Raw genomic sequence first — 12,622 nt, 5'->3', positions numbered from 1 at the left:
TGCAATCCAAACTAAAATTGTAATCGAGTTGAATCTGTTCCTCCGAAGCAACAAGCAACAGGAACCATTGGATTGCCTAGAAAATTAGTCAGAAGTAGCGGCCCCCTGGTTAAGTTCGGCGAATCTCATCCCAACCCTCATTGAGTGCTTCAAGAACTTCTCAGCACATCGGCGAACGCATGTTTCTTCTTGTTTGTCAAGTGACTTGCGCTTAAACGAATCTATGCAATCGGTGAAGCATCTCTCTACCAGTGTATTGTACATTCTCAAGCTGCAGGATAAAAAACATAAAAGCAAGTTACCGACTTACCCTTCTAACAATTAACCTGTTAGCCTGTTTCCTCTTTGCTGATAAACAATAACAGGAATTCGCAAGAGTCTACAATAAAGAAGTACGATACAACAACATTCCAGATTGTTTATAAGAATTCATTCTCAAAGGTATAACCAAGAGAGTGAAGAATAGTAAACTTACTTAATCATAGGAGGTTACACCATTCAGAGCTTCAAAGTAGAAGCTCGCTCCGGTAACCATAAATGAATTGTAACACTTTATAAGGACCATTCTAGAAATTACTAGCCAGGGTTGAAAAACATGGGATAATTCGTTCGGGTTTTCTCGGTCCAAAGTAACAAATTCTGGTGTTGGGTAAACCAATATCTCATGATGTTTGGAAAAAAAAAACCTATTCCCTTGGGAGCTTTTTAGGACTGTAAATATCTACACCATTGTAGAATGCTGACTATGTATGAAGGGAAAGCAAACCAAGGAAAACTCGGTAACTCAAGGTTGGAAGATTTGCGGAGGATTATGCTCCTAACCTTAAAAATTATTCATCACATGTCTCCACTCCCCTCAGAGGGATGACAATAGATTTGCTAACAGAAAATTAGATAATACAAGGATGCCAATGCATTCAGGAATTTAAGAACAGAAGGAACTCTAGCTTCTTGAGATTTGAGAGTGCTAGTAGTCTATGTCAAATGGAGGATGGTGAGTATACATCGGATTGATTGAATATAAAACCCTCCGTGTAAAGTTTCGTGTTACCATATATCAACTGAGATTTTAATTTAATTTAACATGTAAAGGCTATCACTTAGAACCTCAGATTAGCTTAGAGAAAATAAAGTGAATCGTACAAGCCCTTGTACATGGTAAAACATCTAAACTTGGTATCAGTCAACTAATTCATGGAAATATTGCGTGAGATTAGCCGCATTCATCGCCATTATTTTCTGATCAAATTTATTCATGTCTAACCTCGGCATATCAACTTAAGTGACGCTGAGGAATGAAAAAAAAAATCCAGAGAACTTTTGCACTATTAATTTGGCACTGAAGAGAATCGAAAAAGATCATATCTTTATTAACAACTAGCATGAATCTACATGGTAACCATATCCGTCACCATTATCTTCTGATCAAACTCTAAATTGTTGCTAAATTAATTAAAAATGGCAAAAAAAAAAGATCATATTTTGTTCTGCAATTAGCATGAATCTCCATGAAATAACTCTCTCTCTATATATATAAAAAATAATACAAAAAAACTGAATAATTCGTAGAAAAGACTGATCGAGGAAATCGAAAAGGGACCTGTCGCGGATCTGGAGTTGCTCGATCATGGTGGACATGCGAGCCTTGTCCTCCTCTGGGAGATTGTCCAGGTCTCCGAGCAAGCCCTTGTCCATTTCTCTCTTTCTTCCAGAAAAAAGATCGCTCCTTTTTCGATGCCCGTAGGGTTTAATTAAGAGAGAATAGAGGAGAAGGGCGAGAGATCTGAAACCCTACTCTCCTCGGATTTTGAGCAGGGAGCGAGTTTTCACCGATGTTTTTTCTTAATTTCTATGGGCCAGGCTGTATGTTTAACTTGTTCAGTGGCCCATATTGCGAAATGGGCTTCTCAATTCTAGTTGCTCCCGCCAAATATCTTTTTTAGAGTAAATATCATGGAATTTTATTTATGACTTGAACACCACCACAAAGTTTAAGGTAGACCTAGTGAATATCATAAGCTTCACACGATTTTCAAATAAATATCATTCTCTTTTAGTTAACACCATAAAACATACACGGGGAATATTTTTGGCAAAAATTTAAATATATGGCATTTTGCTCTTAAGAATTTGTAATATTTGTTTACAAAGACTTGACGGTAGGGGCGCACAAAAATACCCAGTTACCAAAGTCTGTATCGGATAAGAGCAAGGGCAGCAAGCTCTGAAGGAGGCTCTCAAGGCTGACGTGGCCGTGGAAGTTGGCAGCACCCCCTCCAGCAAGCTCCTAACCCCTCCCAAGCCCCTCTCCTAAGGCTGACATGGCTTTGGGGTGCTTCCGAGCTCCCAAGCGCTCCACAAATTTGTGGAGCGCTTGAGAGCTCCCAACTGGCCGGAATTTAACAACCCCCCCCCCTCAAGTACACCTTTGCAGATCTGCCCAAAATTGAAGCAAAAATCCAACCTTTTCGTCTCAAATTGATGAGATCGGCGGCGGCAGACTTCACCTTCGTGGGCGGCTGGTCTTTACTCCGATGGGTGGCGGTGGTTGAGTCTCAGAGACCGCGGGTTGGGGAGCCAGAGATCCGATGGGAGGCGGTGGTTGAGTCTCAAGGTCGCGGGTTAGTTTCGACGGGGGATGAAGAGGCGTGGCTGTGGGGTTGGGGAGAAGAAGAGGTCTGGTTTGGGTTGGGAGATGAAGATGCGTGGGTTTGGGGGAAAATGAAATTCGTTGGAAGAGATTGAGTTCGTGGGTTTTGATGAAGAGTTTTTTTTACTGTGTTTTATTTTAATGGCTCCACATCCATAAATTCACAATGAAAATGACAGTTGAGTGAAAAAATGAACCGTTGAGTGTAATAAATGAGACTGAGTGAAAAAAAATGAACCGTTGAGGGTAAAAAATGAACCGTTGAGTGAAAAAATTTCTTACCGTTGAGTTATGAAAATGACATTTGTGGGCTCCATTTTCTTGTTGTTGAACAGTAAAAAAACCTCTATAAATTCATAATTCACAATCCACACAACTTTCTCATAAAAAAAACTATATATTTTCCTATAAAATTACAAATCTCATGGATCCCTCCCAAAACAACTATTATTCGTAACTCCTTACCGGTGAAGGATCGACCTTATACTCGCCGTTCTATACAGAAGTCGTAGAAGAAGGTCATCCCATCGAGTTATCGCAATCCGCAACACAACAAGTGTCATCCCAAGAAACACCGACCACAAAGAAGAAGAAGGCTTACACGCGGTCCGAAAATTGGACTGTCCACGAGGATAAGCTTCTTGTGTCTGCTTGGCTGAACACGAGCCAAGACGCCATCCAAGGCACAGGGGCAACACAAAGATAAGTTATGGCACAAAAGCTCCTAACTAAAATAAAATATTAAAATACAAAATACAAGAGGTTTAAATATAATTAAAAGTAATGGGTAAAATATTAAAATAGAAGAGGGGTTTTTTTGATATTGTTGGAGCTCCTAACTAGGAGCTTGTTGGAGCTCCATAAAAGAAGGAGTGCCTCCCAAGGTTTAATTTTTTAATTTTTTATTCTAAAATGCTTGAGAGCTCTTGAGAGCTTGCTGACTAGGACTCCCAACTGGGAGCTTGATGCACTTGCTCTAAGAAATGGTTATAGATACAAATACATAGTGAAATATCAGAATTTTGTATTTAAAATATCTAGGGAAAAATGTGTCCAGGCCCCAAAAGCAGAATGTTCATGTGACCCGCCCCCTTGTATTTTGCCCCATGTGATTCAGCCCCAAAAAGTACCATTTAATATTTTAAGGCCCCTCCACGTCAGCAGTATAAAAAAAGAGATTGTATTTTGAAAAAAAACCCGAAATTACCCCTCCACTTATCTTCCCTAGACGTCTGGTCCACAAACTACATGGAAAGTCACGCCCATTAATGCAATCTGATGGAAAAAATAGAGGGAAATTTCCCGCCCTTTTTTGAACTCTATCATGAGCAATAACTCATGTTAGTTCTAAGTTATTTAATGTTAGTTCTAACTTATTTTATGTTAGTTCTAATTTAGTTCTAATTCATGTTAGTTCTAATGTTAGTTCTAAGTTATTTAATGTTTGTTCTAACTTATTTTATGTTGTTCTATGTTAGTTCTAATTTAGTTCTGACTTATTTAATGTTAGTTCTACTTCCAGCTAGTGTTGGTTCTAATATAAGCGTTAGTTCTAGTGGCTATATTAGTTCTAGTTGAGCTCCTGTTAGGACTGACACGATACATGTTAGAATTGATACTGGAGAAGCTAGAACTAACACATCATCAAGTAGAAGTAATATGACATTTAGACCTAACAATTACGTTGGAACTAACGACTTAAATAAATTAGAACTAACACGATACCAGTTAGAACTAACACTAGAGAAGCTAGAACTAACACATCATTAAATAGAACTAACATGGCGTTTAGACCCAACAATTACGTAGAACTAATGACTTAAATAAATTACAACTAACACGATATCTGTTAGAACTAACACTAGAACTAACACATTAAATAAATTAAAACTAACACGAGCTGGTAAAAATTAGAACTAACCACATTAGTTCTAATTTATACAAAGTTAGTTCTATTTTATAACAAGTTAGTTCTAATTTTATACCATGTTAGTTCTAATTTTATGCCACGTTAGTTCTAATTTATGCCAAGTTAGTTCTAATTTATACAAGTTAGTTCTATTTTATAACAAGCTATCTCTAAATTATACAATGTTAATTCTATTCTGGAGCGTGTTAGTTCTAATCTATACCATGTTAGATCTATTCTGTAGCGTGTTAGTTCTAATCTGCACAGTGTTAGTTCTATTCTGTAGAGTGTTAGTTCTAATCTGCACAGTGTTAGTTCTATTCTGTAGAGTGTTAGTTCTAATCTGCACAGTGTTAGTTCTATTCTGTAGAGTGTTAGTTCTAATCTGCACAGTGTTAGTTCTATTCTGTAGAGTGTTAGTTCTAATCTGCACAGTGTTAGTTCTATTCTGTAGAGTGTTAGTTCTAATCTGCACAGTGTTAGTTCTATTCTGTAGAGTGTTAGTTCTAATCTGCACAGTGTTAGTTCTATTCTGTAGAGTGTTAGTTCTAATCTGCACAGTGTTAGTTCTATTCTGTAGAGTGTTAGTTCTAATCTGCACAGTGTTAGTTCTATTCTGCACAGTGTTAGTTCCGTTCTGTAGAGTGTTAGTTCTAATCTGCATAGTGTTAGTTCTATTCTGTAGCGTGTGATGGCTTGTTAGTTCTATTTTATTACACGTTATATCTAATTTATACCACGTTATATCTAATTTAAACCACGTTATAAACCTAATTTATACCATGTTATATCTCATTTATACCAAGTTAGTTCTATTTTATAACAAGTTAGTTCTAAAATTTTAACCAAGTTTGTTCTAATTTATACCAAGTTAGTTCTATTTTATACCATGTTAGTTCTAATTTATACCAAGTTAGTTCTAATTTATATCAAGTTAGTTCTATTTTATAACAAGTTAGTTCTAATTTAAACCACATTAGTTCTAATTTATACCAAGTTAGTTCTATTTTATACCAAGTTAGCTCTAATTTTAACCACGTTAGTTCTAATTTATACCACGTTAATTCTAATTTATACCACGTTAATTCTAATTTATACCACGTTAATTCTAATTTATACCACGTTAATTCTAATTTATACCACGTTAATTCTAATTTATACCACGTTAATTCTAATTTATACCACGTTAATTCTAATTTATACCACATTAATTCTATTTTATATCACGTTAGTTTTAATTTATACCAAGTTAGTTCTATTTTATACCACGTTAGTTCTAATTTATACCACATTAGTTCTAATTTATACCACGTTAGTTCTAATTTATAACAAGTTAGTTCTCATTAGTTCTAATTTATACCACGTTAGTTCTAATTTATAACAAGTTAGTTCTAATTTATGTTAGTTCTAATCTGCACAGTGTTAGTTCTATTCCTAGCGTGTTAGTTCTAATCTGCACAGTGTTAGTTCTATTCTGTAGAGTGTTAGTTCTAATCTGCACAGTGTTAGTTCTATTCTGTAGCGTGTTAGTTCTAATCTGCACAGTGTTAGTTCTATTCTGTAGCGTGTGATGGCTTGTTAGTTCTATTTTATTACACGGTATATCTAATTTATACCACGTTATATCTAATTTATGTTAGTTCTAATTTAAACCACGTTATAAACCTAATTTATACCATGTTATATCTCATTTATACCAAGTTAGTTCTATTTTATAACAAGTTAGTTCTAAAATTTTAACCAAGTTTGTTCTAATTTATACCAAGTTAGTTCTATTTTATACCACGTTAGTTCTAATTTATACCAAGTTAGTTCTAATTTATATCAAGTTAGTTCTATTTTATAACAAGTTAGTTCTAAAATTTTAACCAAGTTTGTTCTAATTTATACCAAGTTAGTTCTATTTTATACCAAGTTAGCTCTAATTTTAACCACGTTAGTTCTAATTTATACCACGTTAATTCTAATTTATACCACGTTAATTCTAATTTATACCACGTTAATTCTAATTTATACCACGTTAATTCTAATTTATACCACGTTAATTCTAATTTATACCACGTTAATTCTAATTTATACCACGTTAATTCTAATTTATACCACATTATATACCAAGTTAGCTCTAATTTTAACCACGTTAGTTCTAATTTATACCACATTAGTTCTAATTTATACTACGTTAGTTCTAATTTATAACAAGTTAGTTCTAATTTATCTATTTTATACCATGTTAGTTCTAATTTATACCAAGTTAGTTCTATTTTATACCACGTTAGTTCTAATTTATACCACATTAGTTCTAATTTATACCACGTTAGTTCTAATTTATAACAAGTTAGTTCTAATTTATACCATTTTAGTTCTATTTTATACCACGTTAGTTCTATTCTGTAGAGTGTTAGTTCTAATCTGCACAATGTTAGTTCTATTCTGTAGAGTGTTAGTTCTAATCTGCACAGTGTTAGTTTTATTCTGTAGAGTGTTAGTTCTATTCTGCACAGTGTTAGTTCCGTTCTGTAGAGTGTTAGTTCTAATCTGCACAGTGTTAGTTCTATTCTGTAGAGTGTTAGTTCTATTCTGCACAGTGTTAGTTCTATTCTGTAGAGTGTTAGTTCTAATCTGCACAGTGTTAGTTCTATTCTGTAGAGTGTTAGTTCTAATCTGCACAGTGTTAGTTCTATTCTGTAGAGTGTTAGTTCTAATCTGCACAGTGTTAGTTCTATTCTGTAGAGTGTTAGTTCTAATCTGCACAGTGTTAGTTCTATTCTGTAGAGTGTTAGTTCTAATCTGCACAGTGTTAGTTCTATTCTGTAGAGTGTTAGTTCTAATCTGCACAGTGTTAGTTCTATTCTGTAGAGTGTTAGTTCTAATCTGCACAGTGTTAGTTCTATTCTGTAGAGTGTTAGTTCTAATCTGCACAGTGTTAGTTCTATTCTGTAGAGTGTTAGTTCTAATCTGCACAGTGTTAGTTCTATTCTGTAGAGTGTTAGTTCTATTCTGCACAGTGTTAGTTCCGTTCTGTAGAGTGTTAGTTCTAATCTGCACAGTGTTAGTTCTATTCTGTAGCGTGTTAGTTCTAATCTGCACAGTGTTAGTTCTATTCTGTAGCGTGTTAGTTCTAATGTACACCATGTTAGTTCTATTTTGTAGCGTGTTAGTTCTAATCTACACCATGTTAGTTCTGTCGCAGTTCATGTCAGTTCTAGTGTATACCACGTTGCTTCTAATTTATACCAAGTTAGTTGTAACTTATAGCAAGTTAGTTCTATTTTATACCACATTAAGCGTTATTTTATAACAAGTTAGTTCTAAATTATACCACGTTAGTTCTATTTTATACCATGTTATATCTAATTTATACAAAGTTTGTTCTATCTCATATAATAAGTTAGTTCTAATTTTAACCATATTAGTTCTAATTTATCCCAAGTCAGTTCTAATTATACCAAGTTAGTTCTATTTTATAACAAATTAGTTCTAATTTATACCAAGTTAGTCCTATCTTATAACAAGTTAGTTCTAATTTTAACCACATTAGTTCTAATTTATCCCAAGTTAGTTCTAATTATACCAAGTTAGTTCTATTTTATAACAAATTAGTTCTAATTTATACAAAGTTAGTTCTATTTTATAACAAGTTAGCTCTAATTTATATCAAGTTAGTCCTATCTTATAACAAGTTAGTTCTAATTTTAACCACATTAGTTCTAATTTATCCCAAGTTAGTTCTAACTTATAGCAAGTTAGTTCTATTTTATAACAAGTTAGTTCTAATTTATACATGAGCTTCGATAGAACAAACATGAGCTAACTCTAGTTATTTATGCCATTTTTTAAACTCTATCAATAGCTAACTCATGTTAGTTCTAACTTATTTCATGTTAGTTCTAACTTATTTTCATGTTAGTTCTAACTTATTTTATGTTAGTTCTAATGGCAAGTAAGAGCTAACTTTAAGTGGAACTAACATTAACACTTTGGCTACTTGGTCTAGTGGTAAAGCTTGGGAATTTGGAGAGGAGGTTAGGAGTTCAAGCCCATGCAACTACAATATATATTTAAAGGTCTTTGATTAGGCCTTGGGCCTTGGGCCTCTTGGGCTCTTTGTTAGTTCTAGCCATTAGAACTAACATTCCAGCCCTTAGAACTAACATTGGGCTCTTTGTTAGTTCTAGCCATTAGAACTAACATTCCAGCCCTTAGAACTAACATAACGCCCTTAGAACTAACATTTATAGTTCTAATTTTCCTTGACCCCCCTTTTAAATTCACAGGTTCTTAGATTCTTTAGTCGACTTTTAATCACATTGTCTTTAATTTTTAGCTAAATGTCGATATGCCTGAAGATTCAATGTGAGCTTTTGAAAATTTCTGCTGTTAATCTCTTATACAGAACTCTGTCAATCACCAAATCACACAAGAAAAAGGCATTAAAGAAAAACCCAAACTGCTGTTCAAGAATCCAAGGAGATCTCATTTCAATTAAATGAAAGAGAAAAACTACAAAAATCCAATATCGATTCCCTTCATAAATTACAAGAAAACAAGAGCACTATCTTGATTAAGACATTGATTTGGGTAAAGATATTCCGTAACCTAGAAAGGGGAGAACAACGATGCATCAGACCAAAGCCCCAGGCTCCGTCAGCTCGCGGGTCCCCGGACCATGTTCTGTGTTTGTTGTTGAACCGACGTTCACGAGCTGTTTCTAAGATGACTCCCCGACCTCCGACTCCATGACCACCGTCCTCGCCTTCGCCTTCCACGACCTCCTCAGTCTGATCATTTTCAGCGGCCATGACGGAAGTGAGAGAGAAGGAGAAGCTGAGAGATAGAGTAGAGAGAGAGAGAGAGAGAGAGAGAGAGAGAGATGGGATGGGGTTAAAGGGATGGGCGCAGTTACCAAGCTCAATCAAATCAAAGGGTAAATTTGTAACTTTTGTTGGGTTTTTCTCAGGATCTGGTACTTTGGGGCCTTAACACAAATACAATGTGTATTTGGGGCTGAATCACATGGGGCAAAATACAAGGGGGCGGGTCACATGAACTTTCTGCTTTTGGGGCCTGGACACATTTTTCCCAAATATCTAAGTATTATCTAATTTTTTTTTTTCATATCTCTTTGTAAATCACGCCATCTGGATTCTCCATCACTCGCGCTCTCAGATACCATCTCTTTAAACCGAAGGAAGCTCCTCGGCCCCAAAAGGCGATCCCACGGTCTCTCCCCTCTCAATCCCACGCCATCTGGATTCTCTATTACTCAGTTAGGGTTTTTATAGCTCAGGATCATCATCATCATCATCATCATCATCATCAGATCCCCAATTTAGGCGGCGGAGATGCCCAGCAGCGGATTCTCTGGCCTCGTCAGCTCGCGCAAGGTCGACGTCACCATCGACCTGGGGAACCCCTTCCTCAACAAGACAGTCGATGGATTCCTCAAGATCGGAACGGTAAAATTTTCTCCTGAATCCGCTCTCCGTTCTCGGTTTAATCGAGATTTTACGGCAAATTGCGTACTGATTTGTGGTGTTTTTTTTTATTCACGCAGGTTGCTGCTTCTAGTGTTGCTGTTGAGGAGACCTACCACTGCCTCAAAAAAGGTTCTTCTTCTTCTTCTTTTAAATATAGAAAAATTAATTTTTGATTTTACCCTTTTATTCATTTATTTCTTCTGCTTCGATGCCCTGGCTCTATTTCGTTGTTGGTACTATGCAGGTAGCATTTCGAAAGCTAAAGTCGAGGATGCTGTAAGTAACCGTCTTAGCCCTTTCAAATATTGATACTTAGAGCGTTGCATTTGTGGGGTTAAGCTCGCGAGTATTCTTTTTAGTTCTTTTACTGAGTTTGTACTTCGCCTTGTGCGTGATGTTTCTTGAAGGCTTGATGATTAAGCAGTTTTTGCATTTTCGTTCATTTCGACCAAATAGTAAATAATTACTCAAAGTTCAAAATTCATGATTTTCATGAGCATAACCCAATGATTTTTGTTCGTTTTTGTTCGTTTTGACGTAATGACAAATAAATATGTAGAGTGCAAAATTTACGGTTTCATGAGCTATAAAACGTGATTTTTGTTCATTTTTATACCCAATGGAAAACAATTAACCGGAGCTCAAAATTCACGATTGTTATGAGCTATATAACCCACGTTTTTGTTCATTTTGTTCATTTTGGTTAAGCCGAGTTCAAAATTCACAATCTTCATGAGCTTATAACTCACGATTTTTGTTCTTTATCTTTCGTTTGACTCAATGTCACGTGCTGTTAAAAATTCACGATTTTCATGGGCTACGGTTCGTGACTTTTTGTTTATTTTTATTTATTTTGACACAATAATGAATAAGAAAGCAGAGTTCAAGATTCACGATTTTCATAAGCTATAACCCACGATTTTATTTTTTTCCTCTTTCAGCCAAATGTTAAGCGACATTTAAACTTCACGATTTCATGAGCTATAACCTTCGATTTTTGTTTATCTTTCTTTCATTTTGACCCAAAAAAATTATGCAAAGTTCAAATTCCATAATTTTTTATGATCTATAATCTACAATTTTTATTTTTTCGTTTATTTCGACCCAATGACGAATAACTAAGCGAAGTTCAAAAGTCACGATTTTTTCAAGCTATAACCCACAATTTCTATTCATTTTGTTCGTTTCGACTCAATGACAAATACTTTTGCAGAGTTTGAAATTCACAATTTTCATGAGTATAACCCACAATTTTTGTTTATTTTTGTTCATTCTGACCTAATCACAAATAATTTTACGAAGTTTCAAATTCACGGTGTTAGTGGCTATAATCCACAAATTTTGTCCATTTACGTTCATTTCAAGCAATGATAACTAATTTTACGGAGTACAAAATTCACAATTTTGAGCTATAAATCACGTTTTTAGTCTATTTTCATTTGTTTTGATCCAATGACAAATAATTTTGTTCATTCAAAATCCATGATTTCATAAACTATAACCCACAGTTTTTATCCATTTTCATTCGTTTTGACTTAATAGCAAATAATTAACTAGAATTTAAAATTTATAATTTCATGAGCTATAACTCACTATTTAATCTTTGTTCTTTTCAACCTAATAATAAATAATCGTGTGGAGTTCAAGATTCACGATTTGGGCTATAACACAAGTTTTTTCATTTTTGTTCATTTTGATCCAATGGCAAATATATGTGGGGTTCAAAATTCATAATTTTCATAAGCTATAACCTATAATTTTTTCTTTTGTGTTGTTCCAATGGTAAATAATTAAGCGAATTTCAAAATTTGCAATTTTCGTGAGCTGTAACCCACGATATTTATTCTTTTTTCTATCATTTTGACAACTGTTGACAAATAATTAAGTGGTATTCACTATTCATGATTTCATGAGCTATTATCCACAATTTTTTTTATTTTTCTTTCGTTTCGACCTGATTGAAAATAGGGAAAAATGCTTCCACCCCCTAGAAATATAGATCCATGTCTTATCACCCGTGTTGACTAGTTAAGGGTTAAAACCCGCTACTTTCTTTAAACTTTTAATCTACCTCCCTATGTCATTTAGCTTTAAAATTTTCAATACTATGTCTCTCTCTCTTCCCCCCTTCATCCACATGCTAAATTAGCCATTGATTGGCCACTACCTGCCATCCTACATCATCTCCCATTCTCCCTTCCCTTTGGTCTCTTGAGCATTATTTTTCACTTTTTGTTCCATTTGCTTACTCTATTTATCTTAGCTGAGTACTATTTCATTTTGATCCATGAGCTACCTTGACACCTTACCTAAATTCTAACCTAATTTTATTGCCTTTACACCAAATAAAAAAAATCTTCTTGGCTTAGTTTTCAAGAATGATAATTGTGACGCACCTCGACTTGATTGTTATGACGGGGGAGAAGAGGAGGACGTGGCAGTTTGGTGGGTTTTGTGTATGATGGGTCTGTCATGTGATGACAAGGGAGAGTAATGAAAATGATGTGGGTAATTTAGGTATTTTTAAAAATATAAGGAAAATCAGGTAGGGATATGGGGGGTTTCAAAAGAATTGTCTTTCTTAAG

General features: G+C 34.8%; 2 protein-coding genes across 2 annotated transcripts in view; one reads left to right on the top strand and one right to left on the bottom strand.

The window, feature by feature from the left end:
• On the bottom strand, positions 42-1,820 carry LOC109822611 (mitochondrial import inner membrane translocase subunit Tim9-like). Its single transcript, XM_020388844.1, has 2 exons — positions 1,601-1,820; positions 42-271 (listed from the first exon to the last, which is right to left on the bottom strand). Exons 1-2 carry the CDS (start codon positions 1,693-1,695, stop codon positions 85-87), a joined length of 282 nt encoding a protein of 93 aa, XP_020244433.1. The 5' UTR covers positions 1,696-1,820; the 3' UTR covers positions 42-84.
• Positions 9,691-12,622, top strand: part of LOC109822980 (outer envelope pore protein 16, chloroplastic) — a 9,519-nt gene continuing 6,587 nt past the window's right edge. Inside the window, exons 1-3 of the mRNA XM_020389281.1 lie at positions 9,691-10,015; positions 10,114-10,165; positions 10,281-10,312. Coding sequence (XP_020244870.1) covers positions 9,902-10,015; positions 10,114-10,165; positions 10,281-10,312 — 198 coding nt within the window. The 5' untranslated portion in view covers positions 9,691-9,901. The remainder of the gene's footprint in view (positions 10,016-10,113; positions 10,166-10,280; positions 10,313-12,622) is intronic.

Source organism: Asparagus officinalis, chromosome 8 (assembly GCF_001876935.1).
Source record: "Asparagus officinalis chromosome 8, Aspof.V1, whole genome shotgun sequence".
In the NCBI taxonomy this organism is placed as follows: Eukaryota; Viridiplantae; Streptophyta; class Magnoliopsida; order Asparagales; family Asparagaceae; genus Asparagus; species Asparagus officinalis.
Note: the sequence above shows the minus strand (reverse complement) of the source record. Positions and strands in the feature narration are given on the sequence as shown.

Bases quoted from the DNA above. Each gene is read 5' to 3' on its own strand.
- LOC109822611 (XM_020388844.1), bottom strand. From the start codon at position 1,695: ATGGACAAGGGCTTGCTCGGAGACCTGGACAATCTCCCAGAGGAGGAC. The intron at 272-1,600 runs GTCCCTTTTCGA...TTTATCCTGCAG, and splicing joins CAACTCCAGATCCGCGACAG to CTTGAGAATGTACAATACAC.